General features: G+C 44.1%; 1 protein-coding gene across 3 annotated transcripts; it reads left to right on the forward strand.

Annotated features, from left to right (window-relative positions):
* The first annotated feature begins 246 nt into the window (after positions 1 to 246).
* Positions 247 to 24,650, forward strand: TADA1 (transcriptional adaptor 1). Of its 3 annotated transcripts, none has more exons than XM_075832203.1 (8): positions 247 to 309; positions 4,844 to 4,935; positions 6,485 to 6,566; positions 6,656 to 6,738; positions 9,473 to 9,682; positions 11,693 to 11,844; positions 22,858 to 23,020; positions 23,934 to 24,650. In XM_075832203.1, exons 2-8 carry the CDS (start codon positions 4,900 to 4,902, stop codon positions 24,081 to 24,083), a joined length of 876 nt encoding a protein of 291 aa, XP_075688318.1. In that variant the 5' UTR covers positions 247 to 309; positions 4,844 to 4,899; the 3' UTR covers positions 24,084 to 24,650. The 3 variants fall into 3 exon arrangements, with proteins under 3 accessions (XP_075688318.1, XP_075688316.1, XP_075688317.1); XM_075832201.1 differs by lacking the exon at positions 247 to 309 and adding an exon at positions 320 to 463 and having other exon boundaries at positions 6,504 to 6,566; XM_075832202.1 differs by lacking the exon at positions 247 to 309 and adding an exon at positions 373 to 463.
* Positions 24,651 to 24,679: the final 29 nt, after the last annotated feature.

The raw sequence follows: 24,679 nt of genomic DNA on the forward strand, positions 1-24,679 counted from the left end.
CATGGACTAGACTGGATATAATGAACAGCAGGCACCTGAGGAAAACATACTTATAATGCAGCAGCTCACTATTCAATGAATGTGCCTACACGTCCAGTACACAGCATTAGACTGTATGCGTTTTTTGTTTTTGCCGTGACCGCATGTGAACCGAGCCTACTGCTCCTCCACTGTGCGCGTGTTCTTTTTTAATAAAGCTTATTCATGAAGAAAAAAAAAAAAAGGCTCTTTTCACAAACTTGTATCTGGTGCGCCCTCTTGTGTCCGTTCCTGGTAGAGGCGGAACGCTGAATGGAGGCTCATGTGAATGTAAGACCTCGCTGATGATGTCCTGAGCCGTCGGTCGCGGGGTCTTTTTTTTTTTTTTTTTTCTATCTAGGTCTACGACAATGTCGACGTTCGTCAGCGAACTGGAAGCGGCTAAGAAGAACCTGAGTGAGGCGCTGGGTGAAAACGTGAAGCAGTAAGTGCAATGCCTTCCCTCTTAGCACCGGCAGGCCTACGCATCCTCGGGCTAAAGTTATTGTGAGCGCCGGTGTAGTGGAGTGAAGCTTAGCTGTCCCGTGGAGCGCTCCGCTGTGTTTGTAATGGTTTAGGTTGTGAGCTGGTTAATAATATCCCTGGTTATTATCACATGGTTATTATATCACGTGTCTCCTGATTGTATCATTCGTGTGAAATGTAATAGTACAACTATCCGGATATATAGAGAGAGATGAAGAGGTTAGAGTAGGGCGCTGTTCACACCAGGTTTGTGCTGTACGTTCGCCATGTACCCTGGAAATTCTCCTGTCCTATGTGTCAACCATATCGTATTTGAAGAGCAAAAAGTGTTTCATTAGGTCCGGTGTTGCAGACTGACTAGTATAGTTTTAAATCTGACCCGTCACCTCTCCTGACCTGTCTATTTTAGTAAATACTTGTATTCCCTATGGAATAATGATTCTGGAACGTATTTTCCTAAAACTCTGCATTGTGCCATTCCTCTTTTATTCCTCCTAAAAATGTATAAATAAATTGACAACTGGGTGTTCTCATTCAGAGGAACGGCACAACATAGAGTGCTAAGAAAAGATGCTCCAGAATTGTTATCTGATGAGGAATACAATTCCTTACTAAAACAGACCTGTAAGGAGAGGCGCCTGGTCTTCTAAGGCCCTATTCACAACCACCGGATTCACGGACTGTTTTTGAACGGCGGTCACACGGCCGCAGTAGGAACAAGAGACTTCAAATGGGGCTATTCACACGGATGATTTTTTAACGACCCGGTAAACTGGGCCGTCAAAAATTGGAGCATGCCCTATTTTCGGCCGTCTCCCAGCCGCACAGCTAACATAGAAGTCTATAGGGCCATGTAAAGTATGGCTGTCACTCGGATGTGATCCGACTGATGGCCAAGCTTTCTGCCGCTCGCTCTCTTCCCCCTCCTCACAGTGCAAAGTGCATAAAAGGAGGGTATTTTTTTGCTCCCTGTAGGTGTGGAATCCCTAATCTCCGGGCACAGCGTTGCCGAAGCTGTGGCCGGTGAATCCGCTCCTGGAGAAGTCCCTAACTTCACTGTCCATATATGGACAGTCACATCAGGGGCTTCTCCTGGAGCGGTCCCCTACTCCTGAAGCGGAATCCCCGGCACTCTGGCCGGTGATTCAGATTTAGGAGAAGTCCCTGACTTCACTGTCCATATATGGACATTGAAGTCAAGGACCTCCTGGAATGGTCCCCTACAGTGGCTCTATCTACAGGAAGGTAGGGGGTGCCATCTATGGGGGGGTTCTATGTAAAAGGGGGGCTGTGTGTCACTACGTACCAGGGGGGCAGTGTGGAAGTGCCTACAGTGCGGGGGGCAGTGTGGCAGTGCCTACAGTGGGGGGGCAGTGTGGCAGTGCCTACAGTGGGGGGGAACAGTGTGGCAGTGCCTTCAGTGGGGGGGAACAGTGTGGCAGTGCCTTCAGTGGGGGGGAACAGTGTGGCAGTGCCTTCAGTGGGGGGGAACAGTGTGGCAGTGCCTTCAGTGGGGGGGAACAGTGTGGCAGTGCCTTCAGTGGGGGGGAACAGTGTGGCAGTGCCTTCAGTGGGGGGGAACAGAGTGGCAGTGCCTACAGTGGGGGGGACCAGTGTGGCAGTGCCTACAGTGGGGGGGACCAGTGTGGCAGTGCCTACAGTGGGGGGGGGGACCAGTGTGGCAGTGCCTACAGTGGGGGGGGGACCAGTGTGGCAGTGCCTACAGTGGGGGGGGGACCAGTGTGGCAGTGCCTACAGTGGGGGGGGGGACCAGTGTGGCAGTGCCTACAGTGGGGGGGGGGACCAGTGTGGCAGTGCCTACAGTGGGGGGGGGCAGTGTGGCAGTGCCTACAGTGGGGGGGCTGTGTGGCAGTGCCTACAGTGGGGGGGGGCAGTGTGGCAGTGCCTACAGTGGGGGGGCTGTGTGGCAGTGCCTACAGTGGGGGGGGGGCAGTGTGGCAGTGCCTACAGTGGGGGGGGACAGTGTGGCAGTGCCTACAGTGGGGGGGGACAGTGTGGCAGTGCCTACAGTGGGGGGGGGACAGTGTGGCAGTGCCTACAGTGGGGGGGGGGGACAGTGTGGCAGTGCCTACAGTGGGTCGGGACGACATTGTGGCAGTGCCTACAGTGGGGGGTGGCGACAGTGGGGGACGACGGCAGTGTGGCAGTGCCTCCAGTGGGGGGGACGCAGTGTGGCAGTGCCTCCAGTGGGGGGGACGCAGTGTGGCAGTGCCTACAGTGGGGGGGGGGGGCGCAGTGTGGCAGTGCCTACAGTGGGGAGGGGGCAGTGTGGCAGTGCCTACAGTGGGGAGGGGCAGTGTGGCAGTGCCTACAGTGGGGAGGGGCAGTGTGGCAGTGCCTACAGTGGGGAGGGGGCAGTGCCTACAGTGGGTCGGGACGACATTGTGGCAGTGCCTACAGTGGGGGGGGGGGGGCGCGACAGTGGGGGACGACGGCAGTGTGGCAGTGCCTCCAGTGGGGGGGGACGCAGTGTGGCAGTGCCTACAGTGGGGGGGGCGCAGTGTGGCAGTGCCTACAGTGGGGAGGGGGCAGTGTGGCAGTGCCTACAGTGGGGAGGGGCAGTGTGGCAGTGCCTACAGTGGGGAGGCGCAGTGTGGCAGTGCCTACAGTGGGGAGGGGCAGTGTGGCAGTGCCTACAGTGGGGAGGGGCAGTGTGGCAGTGCCTACAGTGGGGAGGGGGCAGTGCCTACAGTGGGGAGGGGCAGTGTGGCAGTGCCTACAGTGGGGAGGGGGCAGTGCCTACAGTGGGGAGGGGGCAGTGCCTACAGTGGGGGGGGGGCTGTGTGGCAGTGCCTACAGTGGGGGGGGGGCTGTGTGGCAGTGCCTACAGTGGGGGGGGGGGCTGTGTGGCAGTGCCTACAGTGGGGGGGGGGGGCTGTGTGGCAGTGCTTACAGTGGGGGGGCAGTGTGGCAGTGCCTATAGGGGGAGGGGGAGTGTGGCAGTGCCTATAGGGGGAGGGGGAGTGTGGCAGTGCCTATAGGGGGAGGGGGAGTGTGGCAGTGCCTACAGTGGGGGGCAGTGCCTACAGGGGGGGGCTGTGTGGCACTGCCTACAGTGGGGGGGGGGGCTGTGTGGCACTGCCTACAGTGGGGGGGGGGGCTGTGTGGCACTGCCTACAGTGGGGGGGGGGGGGCTGTGTGGCACTGCCTACAGTGGGAAGTGTGTGGCAAAAATTTTAAAAACGCCAGAGAAAAACTGACCAAAACGTGTTTTTATCGGCCGTCACTCGGACCCTGTCATGTGAATAGAGCCTTAAAGTTTCACAACAGAGGAAATGTTTCTATAAAGTGGCTAAGAATCTCTACAACATGGATCTGTAATACAGCCTGCATAAGCATGTGCACGAGGCCTTAGTGATTCTGGTGACCTTTGCAGTCGTTGGGCCTCATGCTCACTTCCGTGTGCCGTTGAACGGCCGCTAATGACGGTTCTGTGAACCATGCACCGCACACGGATGGCCTGCGTGTGCAGTCCGTTGTTTCACGGACCAAATCATTGCAAAGGCTGAGACTGTTTCGTCAAAAACGGGCAAGAGTAGGACCTGCCCTATTTATGATGCAACGGCTGCACGGTTCCGTTAAAACAACGGAGGTGTGCATGGCCCCATTGAAATGAATGTGTCAGGGTGCTATCCGTTAGCACCCTGACGAAAAGTGGGCATGAGGCCTTCATGTCAGATGCAGTGTTATCGTGGAGACTTTGCATAGGTTGAAATTTACATCCTATGGCCAAACTGAAACAACGCACAGCACACAGACCCATTGATTTCAATGGGGCCGTTCACACATGCATTGTTTTTCACGCAGCGTGTGTACTTTGCGTGAAACTCACTGCATGTTCTATATTGGTACGTTTTCACGCGCCTAGTCGCCCATTGAAGTCAATGGGTGCGTGACAACCACGGACAGCACACGTACCCACATCCGTGTGCTGTGCGTGTTTCACGCATCAATTACACTGAAAAAAAAAGTGCTTGAAAGTGCGTGAAAAGCACATGCCACAAGCAAAGCCCACTGATGCAAAAACGCACACGTACATATTTACGCACGTTTTTTACGTGCGTAATTCTGTCACGCTCATGTGAATGTAGCCTAAGACAAGTTGTCTTCAATCTGCGGAATTCCAGCTTTTGCAAAACTACAAGTCTCAGCATGTGGCCCTGACAAGGCATGTTGGTAGTTGTAGTTTCGCAACTGCTGATGAGACACCAGTTAGAGATCGCTTCTCTAAGGTTGAAACGTTTTTTCATTTTCTACCATCGATCTTAATTTGTATTTTCCCCTAAAAATCCTTTTAATAGATTTGTTTATGTTTCAGATATTGGGCAAATCTAAAACTCTGGTTCAAGCAGAAAATAAGCAAGGAAGAGTTTGATGTTGAAGCTCGACGGCTTCTCACACAGGAAAATGGTACGTCAGACTAAGGCCCTGTTCACACAGTTTTTTTGAGACTGCAAAAAAACGTCCGAAATTGTTTTCAATGGGAGGTGGAGGCGTTTTTTTCTTGCGAGCAGAAAAAAAGGCTCGTGGGAAAAAGAAGTGACATGCCCTATCTTGGGGCGTTTTCCGCCTCAAAAACCCCATTGAAATCAATGGGGGACGGAAAAAGTGCTGCGAGCGGCCGAAGCGTTTTTTGACGCGTTTTATGTCAAAAACCACTTGCGGTTTTTCCCTTTGCCTGTTAAAGAAATAGGGGGAAGAAAAACGGCTGTGGTGCAAAACCACTTAAAAAAAACAAAAAAAAACTGAGCTGATTTTTCCAGGGAGGATTTTCTGCCTGCAAAAAAAATTCTTTGTGAACATAGCCTAAAGAATCTACTATAATCTGTGCTGACCTTAAAGTGTAGCTAAACGTTCGACAAACTTCTGACATGTCATAGTGACATGTCAGAAGTTTGGATTGGTGGGGGTCCGAGCATGGAGACCCCCACCAATCGCTAGAACGAAGCAGCTGAAGTGCTCGTGTGAGCGCTGAGCCGCTTCGTGCCTGTTCGGCTTTTTCAGGAAATCAATGTATCGGTGTACGGACTCAATACAAAGTCTATGAGCCTGTACTCCAATACATCGACTTTCCGGAAAAAGCCGAACAGAAACAAAGCGGCTCAGCGCTCACACGAGCACTTCAGCTGCTTCGTTCTAGCGATTGGTTGGGGTCTCAGTGCTCGGACCCCCACCAATCCAAACTTCTGACATGTCACTATGACATGTCAGAAGTTTGTCGAACGTTTAGCTACACTTTGACCTCAAGCAGAACAGGATTATCTGCTGGTGGTTAACCATGTGCCCCGGGTACAGAGGGCTGAGTCCTGCCAACTACTACGTTGACCTGAATCAATCGTAATTATTTTAGCAGATCAGTGTTCTCCAACATGTGGCTCACCAGCGGTTGCAAAAACAACCCCCATCATGCCCTGACAAACAGTAGCTGTCCGGGTATGCTGGGAGTTATAGTTTTGCAACTGCTGGAGAGCCACAGGTTGGGGAACTCTGCAGTAAATAATGGATGGTTAGATGCTGATTGCTAAACAGAATGAGAAAAACAGAATTGATATGAATAGCCGACTGAAGCTGGTCATAGATATAAGTATCCCCCTCCCTATCTAGCAGGTATAGATATTTCTCACAATATTGTATCTGTGCATTACCTCACATGCACTTTTCGTAGTAAAGTTAATACTTTGCTGTGTACTTCCCAATGGAGCACCCAAAGCCATAAAAAATGGGGTCTCGGGCAACGTGTTCCAAGCAAGCAGTGTCAGGTCTTAACAGTTGAAGCCAGAGCTTTCTATGTGGTTTTCTGACATATACAGTTCCTGTAAAAATAGACTTAGCTGGAGAAATAGAGAACACTTCAAACACACTTTACACAGGATTACCTTGATACGGGTGTGACACGGTGTATAAAGTGCATACAAGAAAAGACACATTCCCTCTGAAATGTCTACTAATGTCAATGAAGATGTGTCCTTTTGTTGCAGTGCACTCCCACAATGATTTCCTTCTGGCTATTCTTACTCGCTGCCAAATTCTTATTTCTTCTGGTAAGTAACTTGAAAAGAAGAAAAACCTGTCACATTGATAACAAATATAATACAAAATGATGGTACACACCATGTTCTATCTGTTTTAGAGGGAGCTGGAGCTTTACCCTGTACAACCAAAACGAAGCCTAAGGGAAAGAAAAAGATCACATCTGTTCGGCAGAAGTTTGATGTAAGCCCATTTATATGTAATGTAAAACAAGGTTCAGAAATGGATCACATCTATTCTTTTTCAGGAAAGGGTGATAACAATATTACAATATATGTCTAGTGTATTTATTTTTCTGCACAGTTCTTTAACTTTACTGCTGTTTTATGCTTACATGTTACAAGGCTGCAACAGGGAGAGCCTCGGCCGCAGCAAAAAGCCTACATGTGCAATGTACGGGTGTCCCATACATTGCACAGACTGTGAACGTGGGGAAAGCACCAATCTCAGGCCGCTTTAATGTTTACATGCTGCGCCGCTCCGTTCGGTGGGCACGATTTTTTTTAAACAAACATTATATTAAAAAAACTTTTTCTTCTACAAGGATAAGAGGGCTAAATAAAAAAAAAACTATGTCCCAAACAATCCCTTTACTTATGTAATATGCAGCCGGTTTCTGTTCTGTGTCTTTGCTCACAGGTGGGGCATTGATGCAGATATAAGGCCTCATGCACACGACCGTAGCCACGTGCACGGCCGTGATTTCCGGGTCAGCCGGCCACGGAGTGACAGCTGCGAGCCGCCCGCGAATCGCGGGCTGTGCACATGGCCGCGGCCATTATTTTCAACGAGCCCGGACCGCAGAACACTGTTTCCACAGTCCGGGCTCCGGGGCCATGCACGGACCGTGGAAACCACGGTCGTGTGCATGGCCCCATAGGAACGAATGTGGCCGCAATTCTCCCATGGATTTTCGGGGGAATTGCGGCCGAAAGGGCACCTTTGTGTGCATGGGGCCTAAGAGTTCATGCTCTAGACATGCTCTACTGCAATGGCATCGCTGATGTCAACTTGTACCTAGATGTCTTGAAATTATGCACTCCGTGTTGCATTCTGCCAAACCTTATCTCCTCTTGCCTGCCCTAAGTTCAGTTAGAAATCTAGCTTGAGGTAAAGACATGAGTAATATGAGGCAGACTAGCTGCTATGGATGTGATGTGGCTGGCAACTTCATTATGAAGTCTGTGGTTATTAGGGTCTATTCATGGCGCGGTCAAATCGTGCTATGAACGAACTGTGTTAATATACCCTTAATGGGGTTTTCCAGCCAGTAAAATATGATGGCCTATACTCAGGATATCCATCAATAGCTGATCGATTGGGGTTAATCTCCCGGGACCCTCGCCTATGAGCGGTTTTGAAGGGGCTGCAGCACTCGTACGAGTGCTGCTTCCCTTTCATTTCTACTTGCTCACTTTGACACGCATTTAGCGGCGATTCACAGGTATTGCAGCCTTCTTCTCCAATTCACTTCAATGAAGGCTGCGATACCTGTGAATCACCTCTACACGCGTGTCGAAGATTCACACTGATCCAACAATCCAGAGAACAACGAACAGCAAAAAGCGCCAACTCCCCATCCTGCGTTAAAATCCTTCTATTTCAGCTCCTAAAACCTACGTGAACAGAGGATAAGGAAGGATGTTCCCAGCGGGCAACAGCATGTTTCGTGTAACAACACTTCCTTTGGCCTGATTGGCGGGTCCCGAGAGTCGGAGCCTGACCGATCAGCCATTGATGGCCTATCCTGAGGATAGGTCATCAATTTTTGCTGGCTGGAAAATCCCTTTTAAAGTTCACCTATTTCATGCTTAAAAAAAAATAAAAAAACATAATTGTTCTACAACGCCATTGTTATCAATTATTTTTCTCCGTTTTTCACCCGGCCCACGCGCTATTCCATCCATTCAAAATCGCCACTGCAGCATGGAAGAGGGGTGGGATAACTCTCCTGTGTGATGAGTCAGTACTTCCCATACTGATGCTGTTGCCCTCACTTCAGTGCGGCTGCATTGGGAGCACTGCCACTAATCTAAGGCTGGCTATTATTGTCAACCGCTGCGGAACGTGATGCCTCTGCAGGTGACGTCAGCTAAGAGTCTATTTTAGCCAGAAATCTCCAAAATACTGCCTGTTAAAGCAGAGCGTACTACGGAAGGCCCACAGGAGGAAAGCAAGAAATGCGTCTTCACACAAGCTGAGTTGGGTATATGGATTTTTCATGACTAGTGCATCAGATTATTTGCTCACTGGGATAATGCCACTTAGCAATGGAGGATAGAGAGAGAGGAATAAAACGGGTACTAAGGCTGAACTTGTTAATATACTTTATTATGAAGTTATTAATCTACCGATGAAGAGTTTGATTGTGGTTAAAAAAAATAATGGAAATGATATTGTCCCTAAAAACCAGACATGTTCAGCACAAGGTGAGATGTAAATGCTCTCTGTTTTAAGAAGGCTTTGCTTGGTTCCAATTTTCCGAAGTAAAAGTGTGTTGTTTTTTTTTTGTTGCTTTAACAGATAATCTGTGGCACACTGTTTGTAGTGAAGCATGCTTATGTATTGCATCCAGACAAATAATTAGATCGTAGCGAGCGATGTGTAGGTCCATCACGGACCGTTATAAAGAAATATCTGGCAATGAGATGAAAAAAAACACTGCGGCCGTGCACCGGCTTGATGGTGGATGGACTGCGATCACGGTGGCGTACGGCCGCAGTGCTCTTTCCATCCCATTGCCAGACAGTTCCCGATAACGGTCTGGGGTGGACCGAAACGTTGCTCAATACGATATCATTATTTGACTGGATGCAATACATATGCATGCTTCACTAAGAACCGTGTGCCACGGATTATCTGTTCATTGCGTAACAGACACGGAAAGCTGTAACTTCTTTAATACTTTCTTCACTAGCATCGATTCCAGCCACAAAATCCTTTGGCAGGAGCTCAACAGTTTGTGAGTCGGGATCCTCAAGAGGATGATGAACTCAAGCTTTGTTCTCACACTATGACTTTGCCCACCAGAGGGCAACTGGAGGGACGTATGATTGTTACTGCTTTTGAGCACGGATTGGACAATGTAACGGAGGAGGCAGTGACGATTGTTATCCATGCGTTAGAGGTATGGTTGCTTTGTATAGGTTTAAATAAATTTTATGGAAATAAAGCATGGTGGATCAAATTCCACACTGCTTCCTTGCTAACTGTCAGCAGGCTACAGGCTAGGGCTGGGCAATTTTGTAAAAAAAAAGAAAACTAAATTCAGCGTAGATACAGTTGAATTCAGTGGTGGAGTAAGGAGCCGTCCGCTCCACCATTCACTATGTAACATCGACAGTAAGCAGCTCGGCACAGACAGGCGCGATGCAGTCACGTGATCATGCCTGTCTGCGCCTAGCCACATCGAGCACAGACCAGAGGAGTAGTGGGATCTCATCCACACGTCGTGGGAATGGGGTTATGTCCGTATTTATTTTAATTGGGCACTATTGGAGCAATATACTGTGTGTGGGGGGCTGCTGTGGGGCATTATACTGCATGGAGCCAGCTATGGGAACGTTATACTCTGTGGGAACATTGTACTGTGTGGGGGGCAGCTATGGGGGCATTACACTGGGTCTGGAGGGCAGCTATGGGGGCAATTTACAGTGTGGGGGCATTATACTTGGTGTGGTGGCAGCTATTGGGGCATTATACTGTGTGAAGGCCACTATGGGAGCAAGATACTGTGTGGGGGTAGTGTCAGGGGGTATCTTGTATACAGCAGGCTCAGGGGATATATATTAAAGTGTTGTACAGGCAGGGGGCGATTTTTATTTTATTTTTTTCATACTGCTGACCTATACGCAGGATAGCCCATCTGTATATGATCAGTGGCAGTTTGACACGGGCCCCGCACAAATCCGCTGTTTCGGCTGCCTCTGGACACCGGATGTTATGCAGTGATTGGTGTCGGAAGCAGATGGCTCCTGTCACAGTATAGAGGTCGTTCTGCATCACTGCTCCTATTATGTGAATATTCAGTAACCCAGCACGGCCGCTATACAGTGACTGGAGCCATCCTGCTTCCAGCACCGACCACTGCATAACTTCTGGGGGCAATCGGAACAGCTGATCGGTGCAGGGTCCGGTTGTCTGACCCCCCCCCCCCCCCACGATCATATATTAATGACCTATCCTGTGACAATCAAATAGGGGCAGGCATGTACAAATGGGTGTGGCCTAAATAATCGTTCATTAATCTTTCTCGACATTACATGTTCAATTAATCGTGGTTTTGATTTTGTTTATAATCGCCCAGCCCTACTACAGGCTGCTCTTGGTCTATCTGCAAACCATAGCTAGCCATGAATAAGTCTGTCGTTTGTTGGCAGATTCTCGGGGCTACTGTGGGGAATTTTCAGCCTCTTCTGACGAATGTTTTCTTTTTCTCCTGCTGCTAAAATTCAATCAAGGCAGATCTGTCACATTTATTCTGCTCTGTCTGGGGGCAGCATAAAGTATCGACAAGCACACGGATTTCAGCAGTCTGTCACTTATAAGTTATTTTGCCATTGTTTCTGTCCAAGTATATTAATATATATTCGTTCTGTGCTCGCTCCAGCCGCTGATAGTAATAGCACTGTCAATCAGCAGCTGGGGAGCGTAAATACATGAATAGACTTGGCCTCAAGTTTGCAGCGCTGGCCCGGCGCTGCAAGTATAACGACTAAATACTCAAAAACGTTGTACATTAACTTATAAGTGCATGAACGCTCACTGATTGGCTCTAATGCCCCCCAATGTGATGTGCTGATTCCCAAGTCTCTTATCAGTGAAATGTGCACGCTGATTGGCTGGATCTTTTAACCAATTGCGTACACTGCAGTTCAGCACTGCCTGTGGAATTTTAAGTTGATGATGATTTCAAGTTACGATGTCCTGGGAAAGACGATTTTCAAGTTAAAGAAACCTGAGGCCACTTAAAGGAACCATTCATACCTGTGCGCATACCCACCAGGTGGTATAGGTTTCAGCATCTGCTAATATAGCTAGAACACTGTTGAGAGCAGCAATATAACGCTGACCTCTTGTTTTGGATTATGTATTCAGTTTATGCAGAATTTATATAATTATTGTCTCCTCTCCATAGAAACATTTAAAGAATTTGCTGACATCTGTGGTTTCACGTAGACAAGCATATCGCCTTAAAGATGGACACTTCAGATATGCCTTTGGCTGCAATATCAATCCCCAACCATACCTAAGAAACAGCGTGGCGACCTACAATCAGCTTGTTGACTGGTAAGTCCTGGAATATTGGTCTGCTGAACTATTTTGTCAGTTGATCGCTGGGAGTCTGACACCCGCACTGATCAGCTGCCTCCGGGCTCTGGATGTTATGCAGTGGCCGGTGTCAGAAGCAGATGGCTCTGTACACTGTGTAGCGCTGTACTGCACAGCTGCTATACAGTGACTGGAACGATCTACTTTCTGGCACAGACATCCAGTGCCCGGAGGCAGCCGCAACATCTGATCGCTGTGGGTGCCTGATCCCCACCAATTATATACTTATGACCTTTGGATAAGTCATCAGTATGAAAAAACGCCCCGTGCCCGGACAACCCCATTAAAAGCCATCATTTAAAACAGTCACTCTTCTTCCCTTCACAACATATGTTGGGGAAGTACACTGACAGACCGTGGAAACTACTGATGAATAGGAACCATCACTACCTGATAAGAGACTCTGTTCTTATAATGGGGGATCTCCGCCCCAGATGTTTACCCATGGTATTCTGCTATTAATGAAGTGGTAACATTTCTATTTGTCAAATTAAATCCTTTCTATTGGTTGTCTACTCGAAGGTTCAAAAACAAAGCATATAGGTACATAATGCACAGCCAAGCCATTACTGAAGCAGATGGTAGTGAATGCTGTAAACCACTGTCTAATGCCTTGCAATTGGCAGCCGGTGTAAACGCCAAGATATTATTGTTGGCAGGAAGTCCACAGGGAAGAATTTTGTACCTACCGGAGAGGGGGGGGGGGGTGGTTGTGGGAACCCTGAACCCGCCATTCGAACTAACCTTTGGCATATTATAGATGCCTGTATATAAAATCTCTATTTTAATAATCTATCCAGTCTTTGCTAGTTGTCTTATTCAGAGTCTCTTTTAGGATATAGTAATATGATCTCGATCAGAATTGATTATGATCTGGAACATTGTCACAAATGTCAGATGGTAACCGGATCAGTGCTGGTCAGGTTTTCTTATTGATAAAATTGCATTTGATGGAGGACTCCACACACTAGTTGAGAACTTCCCTTTAACTGGAATTTATGAAGATCTCAATCTTATATTGTAACTTACCTCGCTTTAGATCCGTGAGGCCTGGTCTCCCTATTTGCTCTCTACTTTTGGACTACAGGAAATGAAAAAGAATGTGCCCATCATCTTGTTACTGCCTGCTGGTAAATGACAACCTATGCAGTATCATTCAGCAATACTGCGCCTGCCAGCAGATGGCAGTGTCTGTCTGCAAGTCTATTCACGTTTCTGTTTAGGTCCAGGTCCTGGTTTAACAACGCTGTGCATGATACATTGTTAATATTGCAAGAAATTAAACCACGCTAGAAATGTGATTGTCTGTATTAATTTAATCTGTGACCGTAAAACGACACTGGTGCTATATGTGGATGCCTTTCATTCTGTCTGCTCGCTGATTGTTTTGCGGTTTGAAGCGTATGACAGTGATGTTTATAGATGTGGGAGTGATTCCGTCCTGTGAATGAGGTACATTTTGACAACTGCCGGCCTCTAGGGAAAGGGATATTGGCAGCAGTTGAGAGAGATCCCGTTAATATGCCATATATGTTTGTGATGTGTTTTTTTTTTTTTTTTTTATATATATATATATATATATATATATATATATATATATATATATATATATATATATATATCATTATTTTTACTTCTGGTAGAAATGAAATGCCATGAATTTTCTCTGGTCTCACTATGGCACATTGGAGATTACATCTCACCACTCTGCTATTGTGTGTGGCAGAATGCATTGGCTCTTACAGATTGTAATAATCCCTTAGTTCATGTATAGGTTAAAGTAACAACTTGGCCTTCTGAATAAAACTGTTGTGTACCCCTTATTTTATAAAGATCGTGTGAAATGCCTTTCACCTGGCAATACTGGAACCAGACAGGTGTCTGACTATGATTATCAGACAGTCAAAGTAAAGAATATAGAAATTGCTTATAAGAGTAGAGAATCTCCGGGGAGTCCAGTTACAATAACCTGTTTACAGAATGTATTCTACCATCGCTCTATTTTATTTTAAATGGTGGCGGGTTGTCATAATTGGTCTTACAAGTAATGCTCCTATGCTCTTCTACTTCTAGTCTTGTAAGACTTCAGTTTTTTGGGTTTTGTTTTTAGATCTGTGCCAGACTACAGAAATTTCTGGATTATCGGATGCTAAATTAAAGGAATTTCACCAGATTACTAACAGTTATATATCTGTGTCAGTGTTCTAGTACTGGATCAATATTGGCCTTCTGAACAACTAAGCTCCTTTGTGGTCTAGATTCAACAAGGTGCTGGAAAGTCTATATTCACACAATCGTGAAAAAAATGGCCATTAAAAACTGATGAATCTTTCATTGCCGGTTTTCTTCAATGTGGCTCTAAATTTGCATCCATATCCAGCCAATCTGTCCGTATTTAATGGCCGTTAAAAAAAGGATGGATTTCCTTTGTCAGGTGTTTTTTTTTTTATTTTTTTTTTTGTCCCAACCCCCTGAAAACACTGTTTTTTACTGTCGGTTTTTGACTGTAGCCTTTGTGTTCACATGGAGTTTTTTGCAGGAGGAAAATTCCTCCTGCAAAAAATGCTCCAGTAGGTTTTTGCACAGTGGTTTGACAAAAACTCCTCAAAACACTCGTCGAGGTTTTTTTTTCCTCTTTCTGACTCATTGAAATGGGGTTTTGGAGGCAGAAACCGCCTCAAGATGGGTCATGTTGCTTCTTTTTACCACGACGAGTATTTTTTACTCGTGGTAAAAAAACTCGTCTGCCTCCCATTGAAATCAATGGGAGGCATTTTCGGGCGGTTTTTGAGGAGTTTTTTGGCGCGGTTTCTGCCCCAAAAAACTCGTCAAAAAACTCCGTGTGAACAGGGCCTTAGAGAGTCTTGTCTGTTTTGACATGATTGAGACTGCATGTCTTAGGCCCTGTTCACACGTAGTTTTTTTTGCGAAATTGACGCCCATTGATTTCTGACGTGTTTTTCGGCAAAAAACGCTTGCGGTTTTCCCCTTTGTCTGTTGAAGAAATAGGGAAAAAATGACTTTAAAAAACTGTGTAAAAAAATCACGACAAAAAACACATGTGGTGCAAAACCACTTCAAAAAACCGGAGCTGATTTTTCCAGGCAGAATTTTCTGCCTGCAAAAAAACTCAGTGTGAATATACCCTTAAAGAAGCTCCTTTGGGTTGAAATATGCTCATTCTGTTGGAAATTGGAATATTCTGTATTCTTAGTAATTTTTGCTGGACCACCTTGAGATGACACGATGTGCTTTGTAGCATGACATATTATCAAGCTAGAAGTAACCATCAGAAGATGAATAGACTGTGTCTAGAGAGATGCACATAAACTCAGACTAAGATTTCAACTTGTATTAAAGGATTTTCCCATATTCGTTACTTATCACCTAGCCACAGGATAGGTGATAAATATCTGATCAGCAGTAGGACCCCTACTGATCACGAGAACGGGCTTTGCCGTTCCTGGGAGCCCCATAGGAATGGAGTGGTGGTGCGCATGCTGCGAGGGCTATCTTCAGCAGCCCCATCGAATGTAGCGGTGGCCAAGCATGCGCACTACCGCTCCATTCCTATAGGGCTACCAGGAACGGCAAGGTAAGCCTGTTCTCGTGGTCATTGGAGGTCCCAGTGGTCGGACCCCCACCGATCAATCTGTATAATCTATCCTCAGAATAGGTGACGAATATCTGGTTATGGAAAAACCCCTTTAAGTGGGGATCTGGGTATTAAGAAGACGTTCTCCACGGTAATACACCATTAATCGCTTCCCGACCACCCACAGTAAATTCACGTCCGCACTTGCTGGGCTCTGCAGCGCCAACGTGAATTCACAGTGGGTGTTAAAAGCGCGATCTGGGTGTCTCAGAGTAGCTCTGACACCCGGATCGCGCTGTTAACCCCTGCCTCTGGTCCTGGAGACATGATCGCATGTACCTCAAAATAGTACCAATAAAAACTACAACCCGTCCCACAAAAAAACAAGCCCTCAGGGCATATTCAGACGAACGGGATATACGTCGCATGGACCGATATTAGTCTATGGGGCCGTGCAGACAGTTGCGTGATTTTTACGCAGTGTGAGTCCGCTGCGAAAAAGTCACGACATGTCTGTTCTTTGTGCGTATTTTGCGCATCACGCACCTATTGAAGTCAATGGGTGCGTGAAATTCACGCATGCCACACGGAAGCACTTCCGTGGGACGAGCGTGATTCGCGCAACAGCTGTCAAACTATGAATGAAAACAAAAGCACCACGTGCTTTTCTGTTTACAAACATCCAAACGGAGTGTCATAATGATGGCGGCTGCGTGAAAATCACGCAGCCACGCATCATACGGGGGCTGACACACAGAGCTGTTAAGTGCCTTTTGCGCATGCAAAACGCCACGTTTTTTGCGTGCGCAAAACGCACACGTTCGTGTGATTCCGGCCTTACACAGATTTTTGACTGAAAAATAAAAAAGTTATGGCTCTCAGAATATGGTGACACAAAAAATAAATAATTTTATCAGTGATTTTATTGCGCAAACGCCACAAAAAATAAAAAAAAGCACGATATACATATGGTATCGCCATAATCGTACCGACCTGCAGAATAAAGTAAAATGACATTTATAGCACATAGTGAACACTGTAAATATATTAGTATTGCAGTGTATTGTACCAGCGACCTAATGATCGCTTGTTCCAGTCCCCTAAAGGGACTAATAAAATGTGTAAAAAAATAAATTAAAAAAAAGTTTAGTGAAAAAAAATATTATATATTTAAAAGAGGCTCTGTGACCAGATTATAACTTGACTATCTCCTACATAATCTGATCGGGGCTGTAATGTAGATAACAACAGTGGTTTTTATTTTGAAAAACTATCATTTTTGAGCAAGTTATGAGCTAGTTTAGATTTATGCTAAAGAGTTTCTCAATTGACAACTGGGCGTTTTTTTTACTTTTTACCAACTGGGCGTTGTACAGAGGAGTGTATGAGGCTGACCAATCAGTGACCAATCAGTGTCCTACACTTCTCATTGTTCCAGCCCAGCTTCTTTCACTGCACAATCACACTGTGCTGTGGATCATGCTGGGCTGGAACAATGAGAAGTGTAGGACACTGATTGGTCAGCCTCATACACTCCTCTTTACAACACCCAGTTGGTAAAAAGTAAAAAAAACGCCCAGTTGTCAATTGAGAAACTCTTTAGCATAAATCTAAAATTGCTCATAACTTGCTCAAAAATGATAGTTTTTCAAAATAAAAACCACTGCTGTTATCTACATTACAGCACCAATCAGATTATGTAGGAGATAGTCAAGTTATAATCTGGTCACAGAGCCTCTTTAAAGTCCATAAAATCCCCCTTTCCCATGTTTCCTCTAAAGTAATCTACCATTATTTTATTCGCACTGAGAACGCCGTAAAAAAGAATTTAAAACTCCAAAATCGCAGTTTTTTTGGTCCCCTTCACTTTTTATGAATTTTTTTTTCAAAAAAGCTATCAAAAAGTTGTATGTAAAAAAAAAAATGGTACCAAAAAAAACTACAGCTCGTCCCGCAAAAAATGAGCGGTGTGACGGCTTAATCGACCAAAAAATTGATGCCTCCCGGAATGTTGTGAAACAAAACGTTTTGTTTTTCAACAAACCGTTTTTACTTTGTAAAAGTACTAAAATATAAAAAAAAACGTATAAATTTGGTATCACCGTAATCGTATTAAGATATAAATTTAAGTTGCTGTTTTTACCACATGGTGAAAGCCGTAAAAACGAAACCCAAAAAACAATGGAGGAATCACAGCTTTTTCCAATTTCAGCCTGCAAAGAATTTTATTTTCAGTACATTAAATGGTGTCACTAGAAACTGCAGCACCTCCCGCAAAAAATAAGCAAAAAATAAGCCCTCACACCGCTCTATTGACGGAGAGAGAAAAAAAGTTATGGCTCTTGAAAAGCGAGGAGGGAAAAACGAAAATGTAAAAGCAAAAAATGGATCACTCCTGAAAGGGTTAATTAATTTCTACTGAAAAAGCATTTATGACCACATGTGGGGTATAGCCGTACTTGGGAGAAATTGCTTTACAAATGTTGGGGTGCTTTTTCTCCTTTATCCTTTGTGAAAATGAAAAAAATGCAACATTTTTGTGGAAAAAATGTTGATATCAATTTTCACGGCCTAATTCTAATAAATTCTGCAAATATCCTGTGGGGTCTAAATGCTCACTATACCCCTAGATAGATTCCTTAAGGGGTGTAGTTTCCCAAATAGGGTAAGTTTTGGTGTTTCCGCAAATGCGGCATTACCCCCGAAAACCATTCCAGCTAAATTTGAGCTCCAAAAGCCAAATATTGTTCCTTCCCGCCTGAGTCCTGCCGTGGGTCCAAACAGCAGTTTATTACCACATATGGGGTATTGCTGTAATCAGGACAAATTGCTTTACAGATTTTGGGGTGATTTTTTTTTTTTCTCCTTTATTCATTGTAAGAATTAAACATTTCTATGTTTGTTCAGAAAAAAAAGTAGGTTTTCATTTTCACTGTCTAATTCCACTAAATTCAGCAAAAAAACTGTGGGGTCAAAATGCTAACTCTACCCCTAGAAAAATGCCTTCAGGGGTGTAGTCTCCAAAATGGGGTCACTTTTGGGGGGTTTCTTCTGTTTTGGTCCCTCCAGGGTGTTGCAAACGCGACATGGCACTGAAAACCAATACAGCAAAATCTGCTCTCCAAAATCCAAACGGTGCTCCTTCCCTTCTGAGCTCTGATGTGGGTCCAAACAGCAGTTTAGTACCACATATGGGTTATTGCTGTAATCGGGAGAAGTAGCTTTACAAGTTTTGGGGTGCTTTTTATTCTTTATTCCTTGCAAATATTTTTTTTAATATTTTTTCCCCTCTACTTTGCTTTAATTCCTGTGAAGCGTCTAAAGGGTTAAGAAACTTTCTGAATGCTGTTTTGAATACTTTGAGGGGTGCAGTTTTTAATATCTGGTGATTTATGGGGTCTATCTAGTACATAAGGCCCTCAAAGCCACTTCAGAACTGAACTGGTCCTTGAAAAAATAGCCTTTTTGAAATTTTCTTGAAAATGTGAGAAGTTGCTGCTAAAGTTCTAAGCCTTGTAACGTCCTAGAAAAAGAAAAGAATGTTCAAAAAACCGATGCAAATATAAAGTAGACATATGGAATATGTGAAATAGTAATACCACACAATAGTTACTATCTGTTTTACAAGAGGATACATTTAAAATTAGAAAAATCATAATTTTTGCCAATTTTCTCTAAATTTTGGTGTTTTTCACAAGTAAGCAATGAATTTATGGACCAAATTTTTCCACTAACCTAAAGTACAATATATCACGAGAGAACAATCTCCGAATCGCTTGTTTAGGCAAAAGCATTCCAGAGTTATTACCACATAAATTGACACGTCAGATTTGAAAAAATGGGGTTGGTCCTGAAGGCCAAAATGAGCTCTGTCCTGAAAGGGTTAAGACAAGGTAGGGTGGATTTAAAAATTCATGTGGTTTATGCCAATTTCTTACTCTACAATTGGCATTGTACAGCAGAAATCAAGATTCCTCAGAGTAGATGAGGTTTCTCAAATCTTCATCTTTCCAGTGTGATGAACCTGTTCCTACTGTAGACTCCGTTTCCAGTTTTTAGCTGATATTATTGGAACCTGATGTGGTCTTCTGCTGTAGCTCATCTTCACGTTTTTCTTACAAGAGGCAGAGGCTCTCGTGGCTGAGATGTGACTGTGCATACAGCTGTAACCTGGTTGGTTCCTCAAATGTGGCTTTATGCAAGATTAGCAAAGTGAGATTCACCGACATCTTGACCAGAGTTTGCCAAAATAGAGGGAAATCCTGCAAGAAAACCAGTTGCAGTCTGGAAGAGAACTGTAACCTGGAAGAATTTGTATGTTCCAACTATGAAGCCAAATCTACGCAGGAGTAGTTTTGAAGAAACAATGTTAATATCCTGGATGGCTGCACTTATATCTAATCAAAAATTTGTGGCTGGGCATAAATAAATAAATATATTTTCTGTACCCAACTTGAGCAGTCACGCAAAAAAGGAAACCTTTTTTAGGTAGGTGATCCTCATGTGCAAATCTGGTAGAGAACCTACTCACACAGGTTCAATGTAATTGCTACTTCGGTTGAATCTACTAAATGTTGACTTGATATATTCTGGGTTACTGTGACTGTGGACTGATGGTTACTGCCAAGCTGATAGATATTAGACTGTCGCAATATGTCTTCATGTAGGAGACGTATATTTGATGCCATTATGTGTATTCAGGAAAACCTGCCCCAAAGCTGCTTTTTGGCAAAGGGGCATGACCGGAATCAATCCTTCTGTTTTTAGCTTCAAATATATGTATCCGACAAAAACAAATATTACAGATGTGTAAATGTAGTCGTACTCATCCATTTTCATACACAGTATAACGTATAATATACTTATCGTATGTTAATGTTCCATGTTGTACGTGAACTTGTTAAAGAGAACCTATCGCCAGTTCAGTAAATCCCAATTTCCTCATGCCTATGACCTCATGTCATAGGCCGTCACACTGATGTCAGTGTAATTTGTATCCAAATCCGTTTTTTACTTCTCGAGTTGAGACATTTTTTTTATTATTATGCTAATTAGACTTGCCAAAGGGGCGGTAACGCTGAGGTTTCTCTGGGGGCGGTGCATGTGTAGGGTGTATGACGTTGTTCTATCAGTGTGTGTGTCGTACAGCTTCTCCCCATCCCTGCACAGCATGATCTCTCTATAGAAGCAGAAATTGGGCTTTACTGAACTGGTGGCTTGTCCTCTTTAAAGAGGATTTGTCACTAATTTAGTAATGCCCTATCTCCTAGCTAATCTAACAGGTGCTGTCACACTGATAATGCTAGTGAAAAGTGTGTCTCAAAAAGGTTTAAAAGCTATGAGCTTTTTTCTAGATATGAGAATGAGGCTATACTAGACAAGTGGAGGTAATACCAGTGATTCTCCTGAGGTGGAGCTACGTCACAGCCTCTGACGCTGTCCTATCAGCATGAAGCTGCTTCACACAGTGTGAGAGACTGAGGCTGGAGGGAAGGGGAATTCTTCAAACAGCCATACTGTGGGCTGTTGACCACCTAGAACAGTGGTGCTCGTGGCATATGAAAGATTATATTCTAATCTTTTACATGGCAACAGGATCACCGTTCTAGCTATAAAGCAATCGTAGGTATCACCAGTTTAAAACAGTCAGGAATGGAAGGTGTATACGATGTGATCACACTGTGTTGCTGGGTTGTAAAGAGGAGAACTGTATAACGCTGATTGGACTGCGTCATACAGAAAACATTACACCGCCCAGAGTTAAAAGATAGTTACCTCCCATTTGACCACATTAGCATATTTAGAAAAATGCTCATAACTGCAAAAAATAAAGGTTTTTGAAAACAAATCACGCTAGCTATCAACAGTAAAGCGCCTATTCGATCAGTTAGGAGATAGGGAATTATTGAACTAGTGACAGATCCTCTTTAAAGAGGCTCTGTCACCAGATTTTGCAACCCCTATCTGCTATTGCAGCAGATAGGCGCTGCAATGTAGATTACAGTAACGTTTTTATTTTTAAAAAACGAGCATTTTTGGCCAAGTTATGACCATTTTTGTAATTATGCAAATGAGGCTTGCAAAAGTCCAAGTGGGTGTGTTTAAAAGTAAAAGTCCAAGTGGGCGTGTATTAGGTGCGTACATCGGGGCGTTTTTAATACTTTCACTAGCTGGGCGCTCTGAAGAGAAGTAACATCCTCTTCTCTTCGCAACGCCCAGCTTGTGACAGTGCAGATCTGTGACGTCACTCGCAGGTCCTGCATCGTGACGGCCACAGTGAGTGACGTCACAGATCTGCACTGTCACAAGCTGGGCGTTCTGAAGAGAAGAGGATGTTACTTCTCATCAGAGCGCCCAGCTAGTGAAAGTATTAAAAACGCCCCGATGTACGCACATAATACACACCCACTTGGACTTTTACTTTTAAACACACCCACTTGGACTTTTGCAAGCCTCATTTGCATAACTACAAAAATGGTCATAACTTGGCCAAAAATGCTCGTTTTTTTAAAATAAAAACGTTACTGTAATCTACATTGCAGCGCCTATCTGCTGCAATAGCAGATAGGGGTTGCAAAATCTGGTGACAGAGCCTCTTTAAGCATGTACTACTAGAATTTTCCTGTAGTGGACTTTTTGAGCAAGAACTAACCAAGCAAACTTTTCTAGCCTTTACCTGTTTACTGTCTGAATTGGCCTCCCATCTCAAGGAACAGTCATATATATTCCTTTCAGCCAAGTCCAGGCTTGGCGATCCCCTTACTGAATATGGTGATAGTAGAGCAGGGACTGTCCGTCTGCCTATACATTTACATTTTTTTTATTTTGTGGGGAAATGATTACTCAAAATGTTTGCTGATTTTGCTTTTGTACTAAAAGATGTTATCACCCTGTGGTAATGAAAACGCTGCTGACTTAAAGAGGAAGTCGTTTTACTCATACTAATCTATAAAGATTGTATTTATCAGGTTGTTTACCTAGACAATGGTGTTTTTTTTTTTTTACATGTTTTCTATTACCCTGCTGACATCACCTAGATCAGCGAAAGTGGATTAATTATTACAGTACTTATCAAAAATTCCGTTATCAGAAAGGTTGTACTTTTCTGAACCATTACTTCACTTTAAAAGTGGCCGTAACATTTTTATTCCTACTGAAAACAGGAGTTTAAGAAGTGACCAGTTATAGAAAATAACCCTAAAGAATAAGGGCTTACTGGCAGTTTTTAGATTTTAAGAGGAAATGCTCTTAAATTTATAATCGGTCTATTTTTTTTTTAACTCCGTTTTTCGTTTCTCAATTTTGTAGTAGCACATAACTTTGTTGGCCATTTTCATTTGCTCACTTGTGTAATAATGGTCTCCTTTGTGTTTTAGCCCACCCATGATCCCCGCTCCTACTGGAAACCAGAATCCAGGAACAAGTATACACCCTGATGATGCAGAGCAACAAGCTGCCCTCTTATTAGCCTGTTCTGGGGACAACCTGCCGCCTAGCCTTCCTCCTGTCAACATGTATGATCTGTTAGAAGCTTTGAAGGTAATGCTATGATGATGAATTTTAATGGTATTAAAAAATGACTCAGGACGAGTACTCTCGTCCTGTGTCGGCAACCAGATAAAGGCTATGTTTACCTTTTGTGCTGTTTTTATTTATTTTTATGTTTTTGTTTTTTTATTTATTTGCTTCCTGAATGAAAAATGTAAACAACTTTTCCTACAATTGTGCTGCTCTATAATCTGTGTACTACCTGTATGTAGCTGGAGGTGCTGATGATTCTGACATTGATTCAACGGCACACTGCTCCTGGCTGTGTTGCTCTCTATGCTCTCGCCCTCCATTTTATCAGTGTCCAAGATAGCAGTAGGGAGAAGGGGTAGAGGTTATACACAGCAGATCAGAGTGTGGAGAGGGAGGAAAGCACTCACATGGTCAGGGAGGGTAGATCACACAGGCTGAACTGAATTAGAGTGTAGATAGAAAACAAAGCGCGCGCAAACACACACTGCAGTCTCAAATCACACAGGATGTGCATCGGTATATAGGGAGAACCCATGGCGATGGGAGGGAGTGGGGAAATCACACACTCCACATCAGTCTCTGTCAAGATCCCTCATGGACTGTAGAAGAAAAAAATCTGTACAGGACTGAAGCTGTGCTCATACATGAGAGCTGGCGAAAACCGCAGCATCCTGAACACAGACTTCCCATCCAGCATATGGTATTGGGAGGATCACGCACACATCAGAATAGTCAAACTAGGAGCAGGTTGAAAAATGCAAATCAGGGGGTCTGAAAATGAATAAAGGAATAGAGATTGCATCCTAAAACTTTGTGCAAATAAGTAACCACTAACATATGTAAAAATAATTTTCCCCATGTCAAAGGTGTTCATGGCCTTTAAATATGGAAGTGGATCCACTAACTTTAAACTTTTCACTTTTTTTTGCAGATTCACAAAGAAGTTATCCCTTCACATACTGTTTATGCACTGAACATGGAGCGGATAATTATGAAACTCTGGCACCCTAACCAAGAGGAGCTTCAACAAGACCAAATTCACAGACAGAGGTTAAAAAAGAAGGAAGGACTATTGAGTTGAAAACAGAATTTATTTTTTTTATGGACAATCTCCTTTTTTTTTTTTTACCCCTCCCCTTACTTTTCCTTAAAGAGGAACTGTCACCTCTCCTGACATGTCTGTTTTAGTAAATCATTGTATTACCATGAAATAACAATTGTGGAGCACATTTTCTGGGAATTCTACGTTGTGCTGTTCCTCTGTTATTCCTCTTTAAAATCTATAAATAAATTGATCACCGGATGTTACTAGTTGGGGGTGTTTCTACTTAGTTTGACACTGTCCAATCGGTGCGGACAGAGTGAGACTAAGGACACACCCATTTGACAAGGAAAAATGCAACACTCCGTTGTCAAGACATAAATGTCTAGGAGTAATAACAGAAAAATGATAGAGTTCTAACAAAATATGTTCCAGAATTGTTGTTTTATGGGAAATACAAGTATTTACTAAAATAGACCTGTCAGGAGAGCTGACCGGTCCTCTTCAACTGCTGTGCCCTACAACAAGACCGATATGCAACTTTTTAGGACTCAGGTTTATGACAATTTTTTTTGTTTTGTTTTGTTAAATAAACACAAAAAAATTCTTGTTGTAAACAGTGTTTTTAATCAAAA

This window comes from Rhinoderma darwinii, chromosome 7, assembly GCF_050947455.1.
Source record: "Rhinoderma darwinii isolate aRhiDar2 chromosome 7, aRhiDar2.hap1, whole genome shotgun sequence".
NCBI classification, from domain to species: domain Eukaryota; kingdom Metazoa; phylum Chordata; class Amphibia; order Anura; family Rhinodermatidae; genus Rhinoderma; species Rhinoderma darwinii.